This window comes from Panthera tigris, chromosome C1 (assembly GCF_018350195.1).
Source record: "Panthera tigris isolate Pti1 chromosome C1, P.tigris_Pti1_mat1.1, whole genome shotgun sequence".
NCBI lineage: Eukaryota > Metazoa > Chordata > Mammalia > Carnivora > Felidae > Panthera > Panthera tigris.
The window spans coordinates 104262964-104286758 of NC_056667.1; the positions used below are offsets into that span (position 1 = coordinate 104262964).

At 41.0% G+C, this 23795-nt stretch overlaps 1 protein-coding gene across 4 annotated transcripts; it reads left to right on the top strand.

Moving 5' to 3' along the window:
• Positions 1–1004: 1004 nt before the first annotated feature.
• Positions 1005–23795, top strand: PRPF3 (pre-mRNA processing factor 3). 4 transcript variants are annotated; one of them, XM_042994019.1, is made up of 16 exons: positions 1005–1115; positions 3672–3861; positions 5566–5696; positions 7672–7818; positions 10185–10268; positions 10469–10689; positions 11344–11650; positions 12766–12932; positions 13679–13758; positions 15692–15835; positions 17095–17194; positions 17368–17481; positions 18528–18646; positions 18931–19014; positions 20338–20399; positions 23437–23795. In XM_042994019.1, exons 2-16 carry the CDS (start codon positions 3717–3719, stop codon positions 23581–23583), a joined length of 2052 nt encoding a protein of 683 aa, XP_042849953.1. In that variant the 5' UTR covers positions 1005–1115; positions 3672–3716; the 3' UTR covers positions 23584–23795. The 4 variants fall into 4 exon arrangements, with proteins under 4 accessions (XP_042849953.1, XP_042849954.1, XP_042849955.1 ...); XM_042994020.1 differs by lacking the exon at positions 1005–1115 and adding an exon at positions 1142–1162; XM_042994021.1 differs by lacking the exon at positions 1005–1115 and adding an exon at positions 1220–1238.

The window sequence follows — 23795 nt, forward strand, 5'->3', positions numbered from 1 at the left end:
CTCACACTCTTTCAAAAAAATGAAATAAACATTAAAAAAATAATAATCCAAGCATAAAATTGAGAGTACTGGAAGCTGTGAGAAGCAAGTGGATTCTATAGGACCAATACAACAGGAGACCAGGACCATTCCAAGATCATTGGCTTGCATAACTATGAATACAGTTGCCGTTAACTGAGGATGAAGATTGGGAGCTGTTTTGGGGGAGGGAGGATAGCAGTTAGAATCAGAAGCTTAGTTTTCATTACTTGAGATGTCTTTTACACATTTATGAGGCAACTGGCTAATTATTATATATAATGAAGCTTTATTGAACTCTGAGAAGCACTTACCCTCCGTCATTCTTGCAGTCCTCACAGCAGCCCCACCAAGTGGATTTTTTTTTACAGGTAAGGAAACAGACTTAAGTAACTTGCCTAATGTCACAGCTAATGAGTGAGAGAGCTAAAATACAAATCTAGACAGTCTGGCTTTAAAGCCCATGTTCTTCATCATTAAGGGATATCCATTCTCAGATAATGCCTGGCACATAGTAGTAGGTACTCAAATATTTACTATGTCAGTGAATGAATGAGACAGTAAAAGGAACAAATGCGGAGCTGCTATCTTCAGAGTCCTCCTATGTTCTCATTTTTCTTGGTAGTCTCTGGCATCACGCTTAAGTAAGGGAGAAAGGTTAAAGAGGGGCGGATAATGCTAGCGACCACGACTCTCAGGTTTACTTACTACCAGAGAGGCCGCGTTTAGCCCGAACGCAAAAGTCCCGCTTTTAGCGCACTTAGTCTCCACACTAGGAGTACTGCAAGCAGCCCAATTTCTGCTTCAGGTAACATTAACTTCGCAGGAATCTAGTTACCGCATTTCGCTGGGGAAACCTAAGTAGGTAGGAACTTGTACAGGCAAACTTCACAGCTCGGGCACGCATGCGCGCCGCCGCCGAGAAGACGGTTACTACGGCTGCGCGAACCGGTGGCCCCGCCCTTCCCCGTCACATGTCGGGGGGCCGCGGCGTGGCGGCGGCCGTGGCGGTAGCGACGGCAGGCCGTAGGGCGGTCGGAGGGTTTCCGGTTCCGGTGTAACGTTCGGGCTCCGTCTCAGGGGCTGAAGTTTGTGAGGTGAGTAGTGACCCCGGGCCCGGGGAGGATATGCTGTGGTCCGAGCGGTGAGGACCAGGTTTCAGTCCAAGGGCAGGACCCAGGCGGGAAGGTTCAGTGGGAAGGCAGCCGGAGAAGTACAAGGTTCTGAGGGAGAATGGGTTGGAGTGAGATTGTAAAGAGGAAAAGGGCGGGGGCGGGAAGGGGACGGGGTGGGGAGACTGGCTCTAAGATGGGAGTTTGGGGAGGACAAGGTGGGGTGGGGAGCCAGTGGGAGATAGGGAAAGAGCAGAGAAGAATAGGGGTTGCAGAGGGAAGGAAACTCAGGTTGTAGCAAAGAACACGGAGTAAGGGGATTCTTCAGAAGATTGGATTCTGCTACCTGCTCATTCAGAGATCCTTCTGCCTACCTCTTCTTCCACCCCCACCCCACCCCACCCCGCCCCGTCCCAGGCAGTTATTGTTGAACATTTGATTAGTGACAAAGCTAGTGACTGTTGGGAACTTTTATTTTTGTCCACTGGCTGTTTAGTTTGCTAGAGGATTGAGTTGAAGTTGAATACATTTGTTAGTGTAGTATTTGGGCACACGTTTCATCTGATAGAGTGGTAGCTCATTTGTTGCTTTGGCTTTTCAAATTGCTTACGCTTTCTAGCCCATGATTCAATTCTAGTGGAATGTAAGCCTCGTTAAGGCGAGGATTGTCTGATACGTTCACCGTTGTAGGTATCCGCAGCACCCAGTGCACTGATTGAGACTTAGTAATTATACAATAAATATTTACTGAATGATAAAAAATTATGAAGGTATGGCAGATTGTCCTCAATTTGTAAGATGAGTAGACCGAGGCTCAGAGGAATTACTTGCCCCAAAGCTGGTAAACAGTAGAACTCTGTGACCCAAATGTTCAGTGTGAACTCTTTCTTCACTCTCTGTGGTGTCTATGCTTCTTTTGGTAATGCATGTTTAATATACAGAGATTTATAAACTATACTCTATCATGATATAGGTGAATAGAGCTGCCATAGAATTATTCATAGAACATGTCCCTGAGACACAAAATCTTTCACTCCTAGTTTCTTGATTTTAATCTACTGGCTTCCCATGGTTATGCCAAAATTAAATATGCTGTTTAGCAACAGGTCTTATAGAGAGGGTAAACCTGCCAAGAAAGTAGAAATTAATCAGACTATCTTTTAGGAGAAAAGAGGTCTTAAAACATCTTGAAAGATTGACTACCGGAGACCCTGATTTGTAGCAGTGCTGGGAGGAAGTTAGCTTGGAAATGGAGGTCAATGCAGTTTATTGATTTAAGCACTTATGGAGAAAATCAGGGAAATAAAATTTTCTCTATGCTCATGAGTTTTGCTGTTTAAGTAGGAGATCAAAAATGTAAAATGAATAATGTTAAAGAATTATATTAACTTGCATTAAATAACAAAGATTTGTTGTAGGGGGTCCTTTATGATAGTGTTTTCTCTGCTAAGCTAAAAAGTAGAAGAATAAAGATGAAAAGGGAGAGAGAGAAAGTACATCCAAAATGAGGGCATTCTTTTCTGAGGTGAAGAATTAATCTTACAAAGTCAGCTGACAGAGTAGAACATGAGAGAACGTGATCTGGGTACAGAATTCCCACAGGGATGAATATGACTGTAGAGATAAGTGACAGCATTCTTAAGGATTATAAGATTTGTTATTTTTTTTTAATGGTTTATTTATTTAAAGTAGGCTCCACACCCAATGTGCGACTTGAACTCATGCCCCAGAGATCAGGAGTCACATGCCGTAACAAGTGAGCCGGCCAGGCACCCCAGGATTATGAACTTTAATATAGGATGGCTGACCTGGATAGCCCTTTCTCTCTCCCCCTCCCCACCCCCACCACCATTCCTTAAAAGAAGGGAATCCTACAGGTCAAGGCTAGGTTAAGGAATGCCTACCTGGAAGCAGGAGAGATAGAAAAGCTGGCCTCTGGGGGGCACCTGGGTGGCTCAGTCGGTTGAGCGTTCAACTTCAGCTCAGGTCATGATCTCACGGTTTGTGAGTTCGAGCCCCGCGTCGGGCTCTGTGCTGACAGCTCAGAGCCTGGAGCCTGCTTCTGATTCTATGTCTCCCACTCTCTCTCTGCCCCTCCCCCACTCATGCTCTGCCTCTCTCTGTCTCAGAAATAAATAAGCATTAAAAAAAAAAAAGAAAGAAAGAAAGAAAAGCTGGCCTCTGGGTGGGTTTTTTTCAGTCTTGTTTTCAGGTTATATGTTTGCCACTCCTTGTTATGACAAGATCAGAAAAGAAGCTAGAACTCATTTCTCAGACTAGGTTATTCCCAGGGTTGGTTTGTTTATTCCCCAGATTTCACTGATCCACTGATACCTAACTGAGTTAGAGTTGCAAATGAAATGTAGTTCTTTTTGCTTTTAAGTAATGGGTTTTAGAGAAAGTATTTAGGTCGAAATGAAGTGCAGGAACTTGCCTAAGGATTGGGAAGAGAGGCAGAGAGGGCATTCCTGATACACTAAACATTGCTTGGGGTGCTCTTTTCCTACCCTCTAACTAAGTGTTCTCCTGGTTTCTTTTTAGGTGCAGGACTGAATCCCATTCGAGCTACCCTCCCTTTCCTGAAGAATGGCACTGTCTAAGAGGGAGCTGGATGAACTGAAGCCATGGATAGAGAAGACAGTGAAGAGGGTGCTGGGTTTCTCAGAGCCCACAGTGGTCACAGCAGCACTGAACTGTGTGGGGAAGGGCATGGACAAGAAGAAGGCAGCTGGTATGTCCTTTTATGAATCTTTTTTTAATGTTTTTATTTTTTGAGAGAGAGAGTATACAAGTGGGGGAGGGGCAGAATGAGAGGGAGACAGAGGATCCAAAGCAGGTTCCATGCTGACAGGCTGGCAGCAGCAAGCCTGATGTGGAGCTTGAACTCATGAACCTCAAGATCATGACCTGAGCCAAAGTTGGACACTCAATTGACTGAGCCACCCAGAAGCCCCTGTTTTATGAATCTTTTGACTTATAGCAGGATCCCAAACACTGCTTTGAACTTCCCCAAATTCTCTCTGCTGGGAGTGTCTAAAAAAAAATTAGGCCACATATTATTTTCTCCTGCATTATGATGGAAATAGCCTAAATGACTAATTTTGCTTTTTCCCTTTTTTTAATACTATTTGTGACATATTTTGTTTTTTATTTGTTATTTTTTTAATTGTAAGCTCTATGCCCAATGTGGGGCTTGAACTCATGATCTCAAGATCAAGATGCTGGCTCTAGCAACTGAGCCAACTGGGTACCCCATTTATGACATATTTTGAATCTCAGACTGACTTCTTTTGACCAATGTCAAGTCAGTTGAATCAACTAAGTTATATTTACTTAAGAAAGATGCTAAGGGCGCCTGGGTGGCTCAGTTGGTTAAGTGGCCGACTGTTGATTTTGGCTCAGGTCATGATCTCACGGTTTGTGAGTGTAAGCCCTGCTTCGGACTCTGCACTGGGTGTGGAGAGCCTGCATCAGATTCTTTCTCTCCCTCTCACCCTGCTTGTGGGGGCTCACTCGCTCTCTCTTTCTCAAAAAAAAAAAAAAAGAAAGAAAGAAAAAATATGCTAAAGTCAGATGGGTAGATTCAAGTTCAGAGTGATAACTAAACCAAGTTTATGAAAAAAGTTGAGGGAGGTAGAATTTGTTAATAGTAGTCTCTTCCAGCTTGCTCTTTGGGAAGAGTTAGGGTGATTATTCATCATTAACTTTGATGTTCAACCTGAATAGATTGCTCTGGCTTTGCTACTTCTTACTGCAAAAAATTGTAACTATATTTTTACCTCATAGGGCAAGGTCATTCAATATAAGAGGATTTATGGGAATCCTACAAAGAACTTAGGAAAACATTTCCCTCCCTCCTGGAGGTAAAATTCCAGTGTTGGTGTCTGTTATATGCCTAATATTGGACTAAGTACTGTTACTTTGTCTTTTTTTTTTTTTTTTTAATTTTTTTTTTTTTTTAACGTTTATTCATTTTTTGAGACAGAGAGAGACAGAGCATGAACAGGGGAGGGTCAGAGAGAGGGAGACACAGAATCTGAAACAGGCTCCAGGCTCTGAGCTGTCAGCACGGAGCCCGACGCGGGGCTCGAACTCACGGACCGCGAGATCATGCCCTGAGCCGAAGTCGGCCGCCTAACCGACTGAGCCACCCAGGCGCCCCTTTTTTTTTTTTTTTTTTTTTTTTTTTAAGTTTATTTATTTTGAGAGAGAGAGAGCCTGTATGTGCTAGCAGGGGTGGGGCAGAGAGAGAGAAATGGAATCCCAAGCAGGCTCTGCACTGTCACATCAGAGCCCGATGCAGGGCTCAAACTTAAAAACCATGAGATCATGACCTGCACAGAAATCAAGAGCCGGGCACTTAACCAACTGAGCCACCCACTCACTCCTTGTACTCTAACTTTTTCAACCCTACCACCTCTTTTTTTCCTGTCAGACCATCTGAAACCTTTTCTTGATGATTCTACTCTCCGATTTGTGGACAAACTATTTGAGGCTGTGGAGGAAGGCCGGAGCTCTAGACATTCCAAGTCTAGCAGTGACAGGAGCAGAAAACGAGAGCTGAAGGTAGGTTACAGTTAATTATCTGATGAGCTTGGGAGTGTTTTGAATGGTAATAAATTTGCTAAGCTTACCTGACTCACACTTTGGTATTTAATATTAGAATACATAATATTCAAGAGAGATACTAAGACATTAAAGGAGAGGAGGTGAGCTTGTATTATCACCATCTTATGATGGTGAACTACGTAAGTTCATGGGTTGAAATACTTCAGGGAAACAATTGGTAGCTTTGTCCTTTTTCATGTACAGTTAGGAGTTTTAGTTCTTACATTTCCCTTTGTCTCCTCCCCCCCCACCCCCCTTACTACTACCTATAAGTTGATCGCTCTAAGGTTTTATGTTTTGGTTTACTTGATACCTAATAGATGTTTCAGAATGTGACTCCACTGTCGTAAACCTCCCTGTTGTTCCTTTTAGAGGTTTTTCTACAGTGGACTTGTAGATGGGATACCTAACGAAAATTATTATTTACTGTGTGTCTTGAGAGCCTGCTGTTTGCTATATAGCAATATGGCTGGTCATCTGGCCCCATGAGTGGACTACTTAAAAGGACCATCATTAGTGTCTTACTTCCTTCACTTTTTATTCTGTAGTTGCTGATTGGTCATGCCTTTTTTCAATATTAGCTGCATCAGGTGGCTGGTTTCTCTATCTCTTTTCTTTTGCTTTAAAAAAGTCTTTTCTGTGACTCCCATCAAACCTTCCAAAGTGCATTTGATACCTTGGCTATCCTATTGCTTTTCCTGGGGCACAAAGAGTGAATAAACAATGTCTGCTTGGTCCCTGGCCAGGCTGTAGAACCGAGAGAAAGAGGGTCATGTGCCTTTTGTGTTTAAGTCATCGTGGGTGGTGAGAGGAATGAGAAATAGTCCTTGCCTTAAAAGAATTTGCAATTTAAGGAAGGGCACAACAGAATATAGTCACAAATTACAAAATCTAAGTAGCAGTCTCATAAATTTTAGAGATGACTGTAGGGTTTCAGATTGATGTTGAATTTGGTATGTTTAAGTGGGAATGCTTAATCCACGATCTGCACAGATCTGTGGAGTGAAATTAATGCTATAATAGGGCATGTGGCTGTGTAAGGGCTGAGGCATGCTGTGAATGAAGTGACTACATTGGGTGGGATTGATAAAAATGGTTTCTTGAAGGAGGTATCTAGGTAGCGTTGGGATACGGGTCCCATTTTGGTCCGTTCAGGTCCCCACCCCACACAATATATTATGGGAGAGTCCTTTTTCTTGAACTGTAGGAGTTCCAGGAAGCGCTCGCCCCTGGCCGAGGATATGTCCTTGCAAAACACGAGCCCTCCTAGTGAAGAGGGGATGTCACCCAAAGCCTACCACCGGTGTGTACATTTGCTTTTTCCCGTTGTCCCTTCCAGTTGGCCACTCTTGGTCCTGTTAAATTCACCTTGCAAATTGGTCAGCGTATTTGAGTTCCCATTGTTTGATGAGAACAGAGTGTTACTGGGTAATACTGAAGAAGAAAGAGAAAACCCGTCCTGAAAGAGCTTAGACTCTAATTGGGAGAAAGTACTAACATTGGAAGACTTAACACTTGGCAAGCAGAATATTAACAATGTAATTTTATGTAATATGAACCCAGCTCTTAAGTGCTAAGAGGATATGAAACAACAGTTTGATCAGAGTGAGATGAGATTATTAGTGAGGAAAACTTCCTGAGGCGAGTTTTAGGCAGGACTTGGAACAGGGGTGTGGAAAAAATTGAGGGATATCATTGCAAATGTAGGCAGTAGTATTGGCAAAGACCTTGAGATGGGAACATTTATAAGGACATGGTGATGAAATTTGCTTGACTGGAGTAGGAGAACGATGAAGTTGGGTGAGATGGTCCGTTTGGTGGAGGGTCTAAAGGACTCTGGGGAAAGCTACAAAATGCTGGTAGGGACTAGGATGATTCTTCCCTTCTCCCATGGGCAGGGAGAAAACTCTTCTGTCATCTTGGGTTTCTTTAGGAAGTGTTTGGTGATGACTCTGAGATCTCCAAGGAATCATCAGGAGTAAAGAAGCGACGGATACCGCGTTTTGAGGAGGTGGAAGAGGAGCCTGAAGTGATCCCTGGGCCTCCCTCAGAGAGTCCTGGCATGCTGACTAAGCTCCAGGTGAGTAATTAGGGACTGAAAGCAGTGATTCTGTGAGCTGAAGAAGTGAGAGATGCAGGGGTCCAGATTCATCATGACCTTGATTTGAATTAGTATTTAGCATTGGGAAACTTTTGTTTACTGCTCTATGTTTTATCATTTCTCAGTTTAACCAGGAGTATTTCACCTGAAGGCTATTGAAATAACATTTACGAGCACCTGTTATGTGGCAAACAAGGGTGTTACATACATGATTTGCCCAGTTGTCTACCTCGTTGGGTCATTGAGAAAATTATTGAACTAATCAGAACTCAGCTTGATGACAGAGGAGAATTTCCAAATATAACGCTGACATGCTATAATCCACTAAAATAATTTCAAGTTGACTTGTTTTTAATAAGAATTATCTGCATTTTTAAAATGGACTTTCTTTTTTTTGTTAATTAAAAAATTGTTTTTTAATGTTTTATTTATTTTTGAGAGAGTCAGAGTATGAGCAGGGAAGGGGCAGAGAAAAGAGAGAGAGAGAGAGACACCAAATCCAAAGCAGGCTCCAGGCTCTGAGCTGTCAGTACAAAGCCTGATGCAGGGCTCGGACCCACGAAAATGACCTGAAGTCGGTCGCTTAACTGACAGAGAGAGGGAGTGAGGGAGAGAGAGAGGGGGGAGACATAGGATCTGAAGCAGGCTCTAGACTCTGAGCCAAAGTCAGCTGCTTAACCACCTGAGCCACCCAGATGCCCCTAAAATGGGCTTTCTTAAAACAATTTTGATACTACATAAATCATAAATATTTCTTACGCTGTTTAAAGTCTCTTGGAAGAAGAACAGAATATATACATATATGTGTGTGGGAGGGTGGATGAATTTGCTTATATATATTTATATATGATATTTCTGCAGGGAAAGATACTGGTGCTTTATAGAGAGTAGGAGTAGAAGATTTCACAGTATACTCTTTTGTACTGTTTTGCATTTTGAACTATGTAAATATATCACTTACACAAAAAAGATGTCAAAAATAAACTTTAGGGCACCTGGGTGGCTCAGTCAGTTGAGCATCCAACTCTTAATTTCGGCTCCCAGCGTTGTGGGATCAAGACCTGTGTCCGGCTCAGCACTGAGCATGGAGCCTGCTTGGAATTCTCTCTCTCTCCCTTTGCCCTGCCCCTGACTCTAAAATAAAAATGAAAAGGAAAAATTAGGGACACCTAGGTGGTCAGTTGTTCAAGCATGTGACTCTTGATTTCTGCTCAGGTCGTGAAATCAAGCCCCATGTCAGGCTCTGCGCTGATACTAAGGAACCTACTTGGGATTCTCTCTCTCCCTGTCTGCCCCACCCTCTCTCCCTATCCCTCTGTTTCTCTCAAAGTAAATAAACTTTAAAAAATTTTTTTGTGTGTGATTAATTTAAAAATATATCTTGAAACACCTTGACAGCAAGGTTTCTTTTGGGAAGTTCAAGAATTATTTGATTGTATTCTCAAAGGTTATTATTCTCATATTCTTTAGGACAGAAGAAGTATTTTACACGGGATAGGAAACAGATCTTTGCATTGTTGTCTCCAGTTACCCAAAGCAGGAATTCATCAAAAGTATGATAATTTGGGGCTTCTGGCTGGCTCAAGTCAGAAGAGCATGTGACTCTTGATCTCTGGGTCGTGAGTTCAAACTCCACCATGGGTGTAGAGATTCCAAAATTAAATAGATAAAAGTATAATTTGTGTGGACTCTGCCAAGAGTTTTGTTTAAATGCTCATAATAGCCCTGTAAGGTAGGTCTGTTGTTACCTTTTTTTAGGCACTTGGAGTTTTAGAGATTAAATACCATGTCCAGTGTCACATAAGTGTTAAGTGGCAGAGTTAAGATTCAAGCTCAGGTTTCTGTTAACCTGAGTCTTTTTTATTTTTTTTCTTAACATTTTATTTATTTTTGAGGCAGGGAGAGACAGAGCATGAACAGGGGAGGGTCAGAGAGAGGGAGACACAGAATCTGAAACAGGCTCCAGGCTCTGAGCTGTCAGCACAGAGCCCGATGCGGGGCTTGAACTCACGGACCGCGAGATCATGACCTGAGCCGAAGTCGGCCGCTCAACCGATTGAGCCACCCAGGCGCCCTGTTAACCTGAGTCTTAATCATCAAGCTATGTTACTACCTACCATGCCACTCCTGCTTGAGGAAGATGGGTTGAAATGTTTCAGTGCTCAGCTATGTAGGCTTTTCTTTACTGAATTTTGTAGCCTGTGGTACAGGCAGAATTTGGTGGGTTCATTCAAAAAATTTTTAGTTCTCTAGACCTGAAAAGCCCTTTGTGTTTAGGAACCTGTATAGGAGAAATAAAAAAAAGATATTAACAGTTTTTCAATTTTTCCCCCCACCGAGAGCAGATCAAACAGATGATGGAGGCAGCAACACGGCAAATTGAGGAGAGGAAGAAACAGCTGAGCTTCATTAGCCCCCCTACACCTCAGGTATTGTGCTCAGATTACTCTGAAATGAAGACTCTTTAGCAAAGAATTTCTTTCCATCCACTCTCATTTTCTTGCTATCCACTCATTTGAGTTTGGAAGGTCACTGCATGTTCCGTGCCACCATCTACCAGTCTACATGTGTGACCTGTCCGCCTGTCTAATTCTTCTGATTCTTATTTCTTTTTTCTCCTCTCTCACAGCCAAAGACTCCTTCTTCTTCCCAGCCAGAGCGACTTCCAATTGGCAACACTATTCAGCCCTCCCAGGCTGCCACTTTCATGAATGATGCCATTGAGAAGGCGAGGAAAGCAGCTGAACTACAAGCCCGCATCCAAGCCCAGCTGGCACTGAAGCCAGGGCTCATTGGCAACGCCAACATGGTGGGCCTGGCCAATCTCCACGCCATGGGCATTGCTCCCCCGTGAGTATCTGTTTCATGGAACCCCTTAGTATTTCTGAAGCTGGAGAAGCAATAAATACCTTCGAATATTACTGATCCTTTTCTCCCAAGGAACGTAAATCATTTCTTACAGTTTCATATTTCTTACGTGTGCTTAATAAATACCAATTGAATTCTCTTAGCTTGCTCGTGTCAGAATTTATTAGCTTCTTTTTATAATTGGTAGAACTGAGGTTAAGATTCTTTATCTGTTGTTGAGCTAGGAATAGAACCGGTCTCCTGGTTCCTAACTCAGAACTATATCCATTAGACCTCAGTGAATGATACCAGATCTGAGAGTTCTCTACAACTGGATAAAAATGATAGACTTTATTTTTAGCGCCTACAATTGGTTTGGCATACTATGTCGGATTCAGAAATTCCGGAGTGAAGATAGGCTTGCAAATTCTTATCAATGTAATATATAAATTCATTTCATCCGATTTTACTCTGTACTCACATACTCAGTTTGATGTTTTCAGTCACGGTGTTACTATTCACAGATGGGTTTATGTTTCCTAGAATTGTGTGTAACCTAGTTCTCTTTGGTTTGATTTGTTTCATTTTCTGTTTGTTTCTTGTTTGCCTTATTTATTGTCCCATGTGGCATTTATTTCTTTGTGGGCTGTTTCGCAGGAAGGTGGAGTTAAAAGATCAAACTAAACCTACACCACTGATTCTCGACGAGCAAGGTCGCACTGTAGATGCAACAGGCAAAGAGATTGAGCTGACACATCGCATGCCCACTCTGAAGGCCAATATTCGTGCTGTGAAAAGGGAACAGTTCAAACAACAGCTAAAAGAAAAGCCATCAGAAGACATGGAGTCTAATACTTTTTTTGACCCTCGAGTCTCAATTGCCCCTTCCCAGCGCCAGAGACGCACTTTTAAATTCCATGACAAGGGCAAATTTGAGAAGATTGCCCAACGATTACGGACAAAGGTATCTGGTTTAGAATATAACCTAGAACTTCAGGGGTACCTGGGTGGCTCAGTCAGTTAAGTATCTGACCCTTGGTTTCAGCTCAGGTCATGATCCCGCGGCTTTGTGGGTTCAAGCACCGCTTTGGGCTCTGCACTGCCAGCGCAGAGCCTGCTTGGAATGCTTTCTCTCCCTCTTTCTCTCTGCCCCTCCCCCACTCACATGGTGTCTGTCTCTCTCAAAATAAGTAAATAAACTTTAAAAACAAAATCTTTAAAAAAAAAGAATATAACCTAGAACTTCAAAGAAGTTAGGAAGGTGACAAAAGAAATGTAATACAGTCCTAAAATACTGCCAACTCAATTCTCAAAGTTTTAGACAATTAGATACACAAGTAATAAAGCAATGACTAATTTCTTTTTGATTTATTTATTTTGAGAGAGACAGCGCAAGCAGAGGAGGGGGAGAGAGAGAATCCCAAGCAACCTCAGCAGGGTCAGCGCAGAGCCAGATGTGGGCCTCAAAGTCACAAAACTGTGGGATCATGACCTGAGCTGAAATCAAGAGTCAGTCTGTTAACCAGCTAAGCCACCCAGGGTGCCCCGCAATGACTAATTTTTAAACTACTTTATTCCTGGGATACTTGAATTTTAGCTGATTTGTCTTAATTCCATTCTACTTAAGTGGAAATAAAATTGACTTTGAAAATTCACATACAGACAGTGGAGGGAAACAATTCAGAACCCTCTGCGTGATTGAGGAAAGCTAGCCTGGTATATAACATTTACTGCAGATAATCCATACACCTTGAGAGTTGAATTGACTCTATATTCGGTGAGTTTTGCTTCTTGTTTTCATTCTCAAGAATGGAGTTTTCATAGAATTCCATTTCTGTGTATTTGCCGCAGGCACACACTGTGGGGTGAAGGATGGTGATAAGGGTAGTTGTATGTAAATCATTTAAGTAAAGGATAAAGTAGAATGCCTCTTTTCTTCTAAGTTTTCAGAAATTATGAATTCTTTGCATTAGGCATAAAGAGTGCAACAAGGGAGTACTTTAAAATTTGAGATTCTACTATTTCCCTGTTTTCTGTGACTCCATTTTATCTTCCCATCTTTGTTTATCTTGTCTTTAGGCTCAACTGGAGAAGCTGCAGGCAGAGATCTCACAGGCAGCTCGAAAAACAGGCATCCATACTTCCACTAGGCTGGCCCTCATTGCTCCTAAAAAAGAACTAAAGGAAGGAGATATCCCTGAAATTGAGTGGTGGGACTCTTACATCATCCCCAATGGCTTTGACCTGTGAGTTTGTTAGTTAATACCTTTTAATAAGGCTAGAGTTTTATTGGGAGAGATAATACTCATGCATTAAGTAAAATTATGAAATCCTAGTGAAATAGGTAGCCATATACAGGCTCTTATATTGGTAAATATGTTGAATAAGTTATTTTTAGTTTTTAAGGTTAACATGGGAAGGAAAAGGCACAAATGATCTAAAAGAGAAAGGATGTAAGTTTATATTTGCTTTTGTTATACATGGTTATTATTTTTTTTGCTACCTATAATAGGCTTTTACATTTCTTAAAGATCCAGTCCTACAATAGAGAGGAAGGAGTCTTAATTGATGAGGGAAAGAATGAAATCATTTGAGAAACACTTGGAGAGCTTTAATTATATCCGTTCTATAATTCTGATCCATGGCTTTAGGAAACTGTATCTCAGTCTTTCCCGTTAACCCTTCCTTGGTCAACCATTGTCCCAGGGAGTTATTGTTATTAGTGAAAGAATGTGGCATCCATCCATCAGGGATATTAGGGTAGAAAAAGGTTGAGAGTGACTGGTGTGGATTGTATGTCCAACCTTAGTGGACCCAGTTTTCTCATCTTGAAAATTATGTGTAATACAATTACATGTTGTGGATATGCAAACTAAAAGGTGCTAGAATATGTTATGGAGAGTGCATTTTTTCATTGTGTTTCTGAGACTCCTTCTCTCTTAGATTTGTCTCTACCCACATATCCTGTTTTCCCTTCTTCCTCCAATTTTAGTACAGAGGAAAATCCCAAGAGAGAAGATTATTTTGGAATCACAAATCTTGTTGAACATCCAGCCCAACTCAACCCTCCAGGTAATGTCTAGATTACTCAATCAAGGCTCTAGAGAAGTATTATCCAATAGAACTTCATGTGACAATGGACAGCACATGTTCTCTGTGCTGTCCATGCAGTAGCCACTATCCACTTGTGACCGTCGAGCATTTGAAAACTGAGTTGCACTAATACAACTGAGAGACTGAATTTTAAATTTTATTCTGTTTTAATTAATTTTAGTTTAAATAGTGTACGTGGCTCGTGGCTACAGTACTGGACAGTGCAGGTCTAGAGCATTGAGGCCTAACCTAGAGATGGTTTCAACTGAAGTATATTACAAGTTGGGTTTTAAAAAGCATTCTCATCTTTGACTCCCAACTCCAGTTTTGTACACCACTGCCCTTCAGTCGTCTTTGTCTTCAGTCTTCTTCTCTCTGGATCATCTTTGTAGCAAAAGCCTGTTGGCTCACTCAGAAGAGATAGGTTTTAGTTGCAGCTGTGTTTTTAACTAGCTGAATCCCTTGGGTAAGTCGTTTAGAACACAGAACTTTCTCACATATAGAGATAATGTTGATTGATAATGCCTTCTTCAAGAATTATGTAGATCATAAAAGATTTTAACATTTTCATCATATTTGGGATGAACAGAGGAGGTAATACCTCAATTAGTAAATTTGCTTGCCAATAACTCCAATAAGTTTAGAAGAATAGATTGGGACTTTGAGATAATATAGTATATGATAATCATTGTAATGTTATGTAATGTTGTGTAATGTAAAGATACTCCTTACTTAACCAGAGTCTACTTAGTTGTCATCAGTGTGGATCATTAGAAGAACGTAAGGGATTTTGTTTTAAAAAATTGTCAGAGCCCCTGGCTGGCTCAGCCAGGAGAGCATGTGACTGTTTATCTCAGGGTCGTGAGTTTGAGCCCTATGTTGGGTATAGAGATTACTTAAATAAACTTTAAAAAAAATAATAATAGGGGCGCCTGGGTGGCACAGTCGGTTAAGCGTCCGACTTCAGCCAGGTCACGATCTCGCGGTCCGTGAGTTCGAGCCCCGCGTCAGGCTCTGGGCTGATGGCTCGGAGCCTGGAGCCTGTTTCCGATTCTGTGTCTCCCTCTCTCTCTGCCCCTCCCCTGTTCATGCTCTGTCTCCCTCTGTCCCAAAAATAAATTTAAATAAATAAATAAATAATAATAATAATACAGTCGCCTGGGTGGCTCAGTCCGTTGACCATCTGACTTTGGCTTAGGTCGTGATCTCGTGGTTTGTGGGTTCAAGCCCCACATTGGGCTTTGTGCTGACAGTGCAGAGCCTGGTTGGGATTCTCTCTCTCCACCCCTCCCCCACTTGTGCTTTCTCTCTCAAAATAAATAAAATATAATAATAATAATTAAAAAAATTAAAAGTTGAGTAAACCTGCTTTGGGAGTCCAGAGGATTTTCCCCAATTCCTGTAACTCTAAAATTATAAATTTCATTATCTTGGCCCCACCTACCCCAAATCCTCATGCAGAGCAACTGGAGCAGCTCTAATTTTGTTTTCTGTCTTTGCCACTTTTCAGTTGATTAAAGCATTCAACTACTTCAAGAAAAAACAAGTTAGAACACTCTCATGAAAGATAAGAATGTTTTTTAAAAACGGAACATACTGGGGCGCCTGGGTGGCTCAGTCAGTTGAGCATCTGACTCTTGATTTCAGTTCAGGTCATAATAATTCCAGGGTCGTGGGATCGAGCCCCATGTCAGGCTCCATGCTGAGCGTGGAGCCTGCTTAGGATTTGCCCCCTTCCTCCCCCCCCCCACCCTTTTAAATAGATAGATAGATAGTGAGATAGTAAAATGCTATACTATCACAAACTAAAAATAACTAATAACACTTAAAGTTTCTTTTAATGTGATTGATAGTCACCTACATCCTTCTAATAGGCTTATTGCTTTTGTTATTTTATTTCTCTACCTGGCAGTTGACAATGACACACCAGTTACTCTGGGGGTATATCTTACCAAGAAGGAACAGAAGAAACTTCGAAGGCAAACAAGGAGGGAAGCACAGAAGGAACTACAAGAGAAAGTCAGGCTAGGCCTGATGCCTCCTCCAGAACCCAAAGGTACATATCTTAGAGGCAGGGATGAAAGGGTGTTAAGTTTATCTGTGTAATTCCAGAGGAACTTTTGCATCTCTTGATATTTGAGTGCTTTCTGTTTCTCAGAATCATTCATTGGTTATTTTCTTCCTTTCCTAAATTTTCTACAATCTGGCTAAGACAGGTCAACATAGGGGTGCTTGGCTGGCTCAGTCAGAGTATGCGACTCTTGATCTTGGGGTTGTGAATTCGAGCCCCATGTTGAGTGTAGAGATTACTTAATAATAAAATCTTAGGGGTGCCTGTCTGGTTCAGTCAGTTAAGTATCCAACTTTGGCTCAAGTCATGATCTCATGGTTCGTGAGTTCAAACCCCTCATTTGGCTCTCTGCTGTCAGCACAGAGCCTGCTTTGGATCCTCTGTCTCTCTCTGCCCCTCCCCTGCTCACTCGCTCACTCTCTCTCAAAAATAAAATAAACATTTGGGGCGCCTGGGTGGCTCAGTCGGTTAAGCGTCCGACTTCGGCTCAGGTCACGATCTCGCGGTCCGTGAGTTCGAGCCCCGCGTCAGGCTCTGGGCAGATGGCTCAGAGCCTGGAGCCTGTTTCCGATTCTGTGTCTCCCTCTCTCTCTGCCCCTCCCCTGTTCATGCTCTGTCTCTCTCTGTCTCAAAAATAAATAAAAACGTTAAAAAAAAAAAAAAATTAAAAAATAAAATAAACATTTAAGAAAATAAATAAATAAAATGAAATCTTAAAGACAGATCAACATATTCACTGTAGAGGTCATTTAAAGCTTTTTCTTTTTTAAGTATAAAAATATAATATTCTGATCTTCCTGAAAGAATAATTGTCTTGAAATTCATGAAGATAATAGTTGCACTGCTTCCACAGTTGTTATGTACGTAATTCTATAGTTGAAAAATGAAAATATTGTTAAACCCTCCTGTAGTTTCTGTTATCATTCAGTAATATTTTGTGTGAACACTGTTATGTTCAGGATCTTTCACTACATGTTGTGATCAGAGTGAAAAATACCAAAGAAATAAAACTCCTTATCTGTCGTAAATTTTCAAGCAGTGTAAATAAACGTATACCAACTATATATATTATGTGACTTTCTACAAATGCTGAGTTCTTTGGATGGGCTTTTCAAGGTAGGGGTTTTTAGAGGAAGTGAGCTTTGAGCAGGGATTTGAAATAGGTAAACAGTTATGAATTGATAGAGAAGAGGTGCCAGGTTATCCCAGCTGGAAATTTAATTTAATCTTCTCTCCACTTGCAGTGAGAATTTCAAATTTGATGCGAGTATTAGGAACAGAAGCTGTTCAAGACCCCACGAAGGTAGAAGCCCATGTCAGAGCTCAGATGGCAAAAAGACAGAAGTAAGTGCCATGGGATTGGGTGGAAACCCAGGGCAAGTACCTTTCCCAGACTCTTCTGGGGGGATCCATATTTGGAGGGAGGGGAGAGTCCTCCGTTGCTCTCTCTTTCCCTCAGCTTTGCCTCTGATCTTCAATGCCTTTCTCACTTGTGGATGTCCTTCCTGTCACGACAGAGCGCATGAAGAGGCCAACGCTGCCCGAAAACTTACAGCAGAACAGAGAAAGGTCAAGAAAATTAAAAAGCTTAAAGAAGACATTTCACAGGGGGTACACATATCTGTATATAGGTAGGTGTCCAAACTGGGCCAGCCTTTCCCTTAGAAATGCCAGAAGTTTTCCAAGTGCTTGAGGCAGAATCACTGTGGTCTAAAGCATTCCTAACATCAATATCTACTCACTTCTAATGACCCCAAAGTGAATCAGGAGCTAGTAAAGCTTTTATAGTGATGAGGATTAAAGACTTACTCTTCTGTCTCTGAGGGCTTCTCAGTGAACCAGTACTAGTTCTGAAGAATGAATGAGTGAATATACTTGTTGAGACCAAGATGTGAACTAAGGATCATTCATCCTTTGTGGAACAGAAAATACCCTATTTCTCCAGGCAGCATTAAAAGTTTCTTTCTTCAGTAACTATATCCTTATCCTGATGTATTGCAGTAATCCTCTTATTTCTACTCCAATATATATTTAATATGTTGTAAATATGTTCTACCTTGGTGCTGAATTAATGTTTTCATTTTATTCTTTTATGTTGAGTGCATATGTTCCTTCCATTTTTTAAAACGTGCTAGTGTTTAATAACTCGTTCCTTACTATGAAGATGATAATGAGGATTTTTTTTAATCTAACAATACAGAAGGGCCTTGCTGAACAAGACCCCTACTCTCTGAACCCTTAGTACCACTTACTGTAGGTAATTGCTACTAACAGTTTTTCATGTAGCCTTCTAGAAATTTTCCATGAGTAGCATTCTGACTACATTATAAGCATCTAGAAGGCAAAGAATTTGTTGATCTTTATACTGTCAAGAACAATTAGCTTACACATTTTTTTGGATGATGGTAAATATCTCTTTCCTTAGAGTAAATTTTGATTACCTGCTGTTTATTACATGGTATATACAGTGCTAGTCTTTGAAGTATAAGACAGTGGAATTACTTCTAGATTCATTGATTTTACCTTTCAAGCATTAGTGTATTTGCTTACTTACTCCGCAGATTTTTGTTTTTAGAGAGAAAACCATTTTGGATCCATCTGTTTGTTTGCCATTCCATTCAGGCAGCTACTGATGCTAACTGAAACAAAAGCCATAACTAAACTTTCCCTTCTCCAGAGTTCGAAATTTGAGCAACCCAGCCAAGAAGTTCAAGATTGAGGCCAATGCTGGGCAACTGTACCTGACAGGGGTGGTGGTACTGCACAAGGATGTCAACGTGGTAGTAGTGGAAGGGGGTGAGTCTGAAAAACTGAAGGAGACTTGTCCCCACACAACCCTAGGCTTTGAAGTGATTAGCATGGTGGGGAGAAAGGAGGAAAAGATAGAGTTTTAGAGCCATACCTGGGTATAATATCCTGGGCCACTGTTTCTGTGTTTATTGGAGCAAAAGGACCTAAGATGTAGTTCCTGGTATTGCTTCAACTACCACATTAATGGCTGAGTATCAGATGAGCTCAGAGGTTCTTTCTACTTCATCATCATCTACAACTCTGGCAAAATTCTCCTTCTCTGTTTCCAGGCCCCAAGGCCCAGAAGAAATTTAAGCGTCTTATGCTGCATCGGATAAAGTGGGATGAACAGACATCTAACACAAAGGGAGATGGTGAATGGGGGTTAGAGGGGATGGAGTGGGAGGTGGGGTGGTACTCTGTCCATTCATCTACTCCCTCCCACTGACACTTGCTCACACTAGATAATGTTTAGGAATTGTAGAAAACCCCTTTGGACTGTGAACATGTAGACATTCATGCCTACATATTTATTACGTGATGATGTGCATGTTATTCTTCTCCCTGGCCTTCAGGGCGTTTCTGCCAGCTGCTTTCCCTGTCTGTCCAGATCTGGACACTAGTTATGGGAGTCTATTCAGTTTGTGAAAATTCAGCAAACTATGCACTTCATATGTGCATTGTCTATATTATTTTTTGAAAGAAGTTATTTATTTTTAATGTTTATTTTTGAGAGAGGGACAGATAGCGCACAAGTGGGGGAGGGACACAGAGAGAGAGAGAGACAGACAGAATCCGAAGCAAGCTCCAGACTCTGAGTTGTCAGCACAGAACCCGACATGAGGCTCGAACCCACGAACCGTGAGATGATAACCTGAGCCAAAGTTGGACACTCAACTGACTGAGCCACCCAGGCGCCTCTTGAAAGAAGTTTTTAAAGGGTTGAAGGCAAAATTATATGTGTGTGTGTGTGTGTGTGTGTGTGTGTGTGTGTGTATATATATATATATATATGCACACATATATACACATACATACTTTTCATTCTTTTGCCCAATTTTATATATGTATAAAATATATTTGACACCCTTCTGACCATCATTCTTCCATCAATATTCATTCTCCCCTTTGCAGACCTGGGTTAGCATTTAACATGTGCAGACAGTCATACTTTTCTTAATTTTCCTAACTTTGGCCCTTTTATATTTTGTGTCCTTAGTTAAGATATTTTCATGCCTTACTTAAAGTACACTTTTCACTATAATTGCCCTATATTTTCTTTTGTTTTACAAGTGTTTCTAAGATATTTTCATTTGGTTTATCTGCCCTCCTTCTCCATTAGATCAAACTCCTTAGTAACGGACTCTGTTGTCTTGGCATCTGAGGCCTGGTTTTCAAAGTGCTTAGGACAAGTTTTTATTGTTGATTCCTTGTCTCTATCTCCTTATTCCTGGTATCTGGTGCAGCTCTTGACACTTATTATGTGCTCAGTAAATGTTGAATTAGTTACTATCTCTGTTTGGAACTTGCAGTCTGATTTGCAGGAAATAAAGATAACAGAAGACATTTGACCCTGATACAATGGAAAGGGGAACAATATTTTAAAAGAATTGGGGTACACTTGAATACTCTTTGTTTAGAACCTAAATCTTGGTCTCTAAGTCTAGAGCAAGATTTAGCTATATTGTCTTTTCCAGATGATGAGGAATCTGATGAGGAAGCTGTGAAGAAAACCAACAAATGTGTACTAGTCTGGGAGGTAGGTGATCTTTTGTTAAACACTGAAGCAGAACTTCAGCTAGTTCCTGGTTGTTTATACTGTTCTAGTGGAGCAAAGGAATGGTAAAACTAAGCAATGATTGATTCCTTAAGTAGTTCATGTTTCCTTTTGGAATTCATTGTTACATGTTTGGCAGCAGATTCTTCCTGACTATATTTTAAATTGATGAGTATATAGTATATGCCATCTGGGGAAGAGTATGGAAAACTGGTGGCAAGAATATAAATTCTCGACTGAGTTGTTTATTTCACAGTCATGGATATGAGACTTAGAAAGAGGGAGATGAATCACTGGGAATTTTTTTTTTTTTTTTTTTTGGTCTGGATAATAGTGAAAGAAGTGTTAGACTTAAGAATATAAAGTTGGGAGTCTGGGCATTACCACTTACTAGCTGCTCAAATGGGGCAAGACACTTAATATCAATTACTGTTGGTTTGTCTACAAAATGTGGATTTTGTTTCCTTTTTCTATTTGTCAGTTTTCTGAGACCAGAATTACATTATGATGTAATAGTGCTCTGTAAAATACAATTTTTTTATGATTATACAGGTCCTTCATCCCTGAAATATTAATGAACCAATATTAGTTCCTCTTTATTTTCTTTTTTTTTTTAATTTAAAAATTTTATTTATTTTTTTAAGTAAGCTCTACACCCAACATGCGGCTTGAACTCATGACCCAGAGATCAAGAGTTGTGTGTTCTATCAACTGAGCCAGCCAGGCACCCTGAACCAGTATTAGCTCTGAAGACTAAATGAATGCATATGCTTATTCAGGCCAAGATGTGAAATAAGGATTGTTCATTGTTTGTGAGCATATAAAATACCATCCTATTTTTCCAGGAAGCATTAAATTTTGTTTTAGTAATTATTTCCTTAACCTAATGTGTTGCAGTAATCCTTTTATTCCCACTCCAAAATACATTTGTTTACATTGTAAATATCTTCTACCTTTGTGTTGAGTTAATGTTTTCATTTTATTCATGTATGTTGAGTGCATGTATATTGTTAATTTAAAAAAAATTTTTTAAGTTTATTTTGAGAGAGAAAGAACACACAAGTGGGTGAGGGGCAGAGAGAGAGAGAGAAAGAGAGAGAGAATCCCACCCTATCGGCACAGAGCCCAACATGGGGCTCAATCTCACAAATTATGAGATCATGACCTGAGCTGAAATCAAGAGCCCAATGCTCAACCAACAGAGCCACCCCGGGCGCCCCTATCTTTTATTTTTTTAATGCACTCATTTAGTAACTAGTTATTTATTATAAAAGTATTATGTCAAAGGTAGTGAATGCCTATTAAATTCTAATAACACAGAAGAGCACTTACTGAAATGGTCCCTTTCCAATTTCCCCAGTTCTTTAAGACCACTCTTTATAGGCAATTCTTACTGTTTTTCGGGTATTCTTCTATCTTATCCTAAATTCCTCCAATTTATTATGCATACAAAATTAGGCTATAATAACTACCTCACCTGCATCCTGGATATTTAATATCCTACCCCCTTCATCTCTTTCAGTTACCTTTGAGAGTCCACAGGAATTGTATCTCAGGTTCAGAAACAAGCCAGGTTCTACTCTAGCTTCTTATTGGAATCTGATCCCTGAAAGCCTCTTGAGATAGCACTTTATGACTTCATTGTTGTTGGTGCCTTGGGTGAGAATGTGGTTACACCCAGAATGTATCTTTTTCTATTGTAGTTCTCTTCAGGTACCCCCCTCACTGCTCCCATTCCCCTCTTCACCTCACCCTCCTATTCTTGTTTGTCAGTGGACCCCAAAGCCTCCTGCTTGTATACAGTCTTACCGGGTCTTGTGGAAAGAGTCCTTTTAGCCTCTGGTTCTTTCCTTAAAGGTCCTCTAGTCATAGAGGCCTGGTGGGCAACTAGTTCATCCCATCTCACCCTCCATAGTCCTTCCTGACTTGCTTTTCCACCCAGGTATCAATCAGAGCACAGACTTTCTCATCCTCCATTCAGTAAAAAAAGACCCAAAAAACCTGAAACCTTTATGCCTATAAATTCATGAAGACTCACACAAATATCCAAGGGAATGGAGGTTAAAATAGTTTTTAACATAAAATCACGTTCAACTACATTGCTACACACATGTTATTAGGGTTTAGAAAAGAGTATATTATATCTGATTTACATTAGAAATTGCAGTGTTTTGGGGTGCTTCAGTCAGTTGAGCGTTTGGCTTCAGCTCAGGTCATGATCTTGCAGTTTGTGAGTTTGAGCCCTGTGTCAGGCTCTGTGCCGACAGCTTGGAGCCTGGAGCCTGCTTCAGATTCTCTGTTTCCCTCTCTCTCTGCCCCTCCCCCACTCATACTCTGTTTCTGTCTCTCAAAAAAATGAATGAATGTTAAAAAAATTGAAGAATTTGGGGTGCCAGCGTGGCCCAGTCGGTTAAGCCTCCGACTTCGGCTCAGGTCATGATCTTGTGGTTTACGGGTTCGAGCCCTGCGTCAGACTGTGTGCTGACAGCTCAGAGCCTGGAGCCTGCTTCGGATTCTGTGTCTCCCTATCTCTCTGCCCCTACCCTCTCAACACTCTGTTTCTCTCTATCCTTCAAAAATAAAGATCAAAAAAAATTTTTTTTAATTAAATTTTTAAAAATTAAAGAATTAAAAAAAAATTGCAGTGTTTTGGGGTGCCTGGCTAGTTCAGTCGGTAGAGCCTGTGACTCTTGATCTCAGGATTGTAGGTTCAAGAGCCGTGTTGGATGTAGAGATTATTTAAATAAAAATCTTGGGGCACCTGGGTGGTTCGGTGGGTTAAAGCGTCTGACTCTTGATTTCAGCTCAGGTCATAATCTCATGGTTTGTGAGGCCGAGCCCCATGTTGGGCTCTGTGCTGACAGTGCAGATTGTGCTTGGGATTCTCTCTGCCTCCCTACCCTCTCTCTCTCAAAAAATAAATTTAAAAAACATTTTTTAAAAAATCTTAAAAGTAAATAAGTAAATCTTTTTTTTTTTTTTTAAAGTGTTTTTATTATAAATTTTGTCTTTTTCCCAGGGTACAGCCAAAGACCGGAGCTTTGGGGAGATGAAGTTCAAACAGTGCCCTACAGAGAACATGGCTCGAGAGCACTTCAAAAAGCATGGGGCTGAACACTACTGGGACCTTGCTCTGAGTGAATCTGTGTTGGAGTCTACCGACTGAAACTACTGCGAGCCCTTGCCTCTCCTTTCCTGCCTTTGTCTCTTCAGTCCTCTTATTCTACTTCCCAAACCAGTTCCACTTGTGTGTGTGATTTCAGAACTGTGCCAAGCTGACATGGGGACAAAGGGAAAATACCTTACACCCTTCCCCAGTCAGCCTGGTGCCGCCCTTTATTCCCCTCATGTGCATATGATTAAAGAGTTATTTTTAAA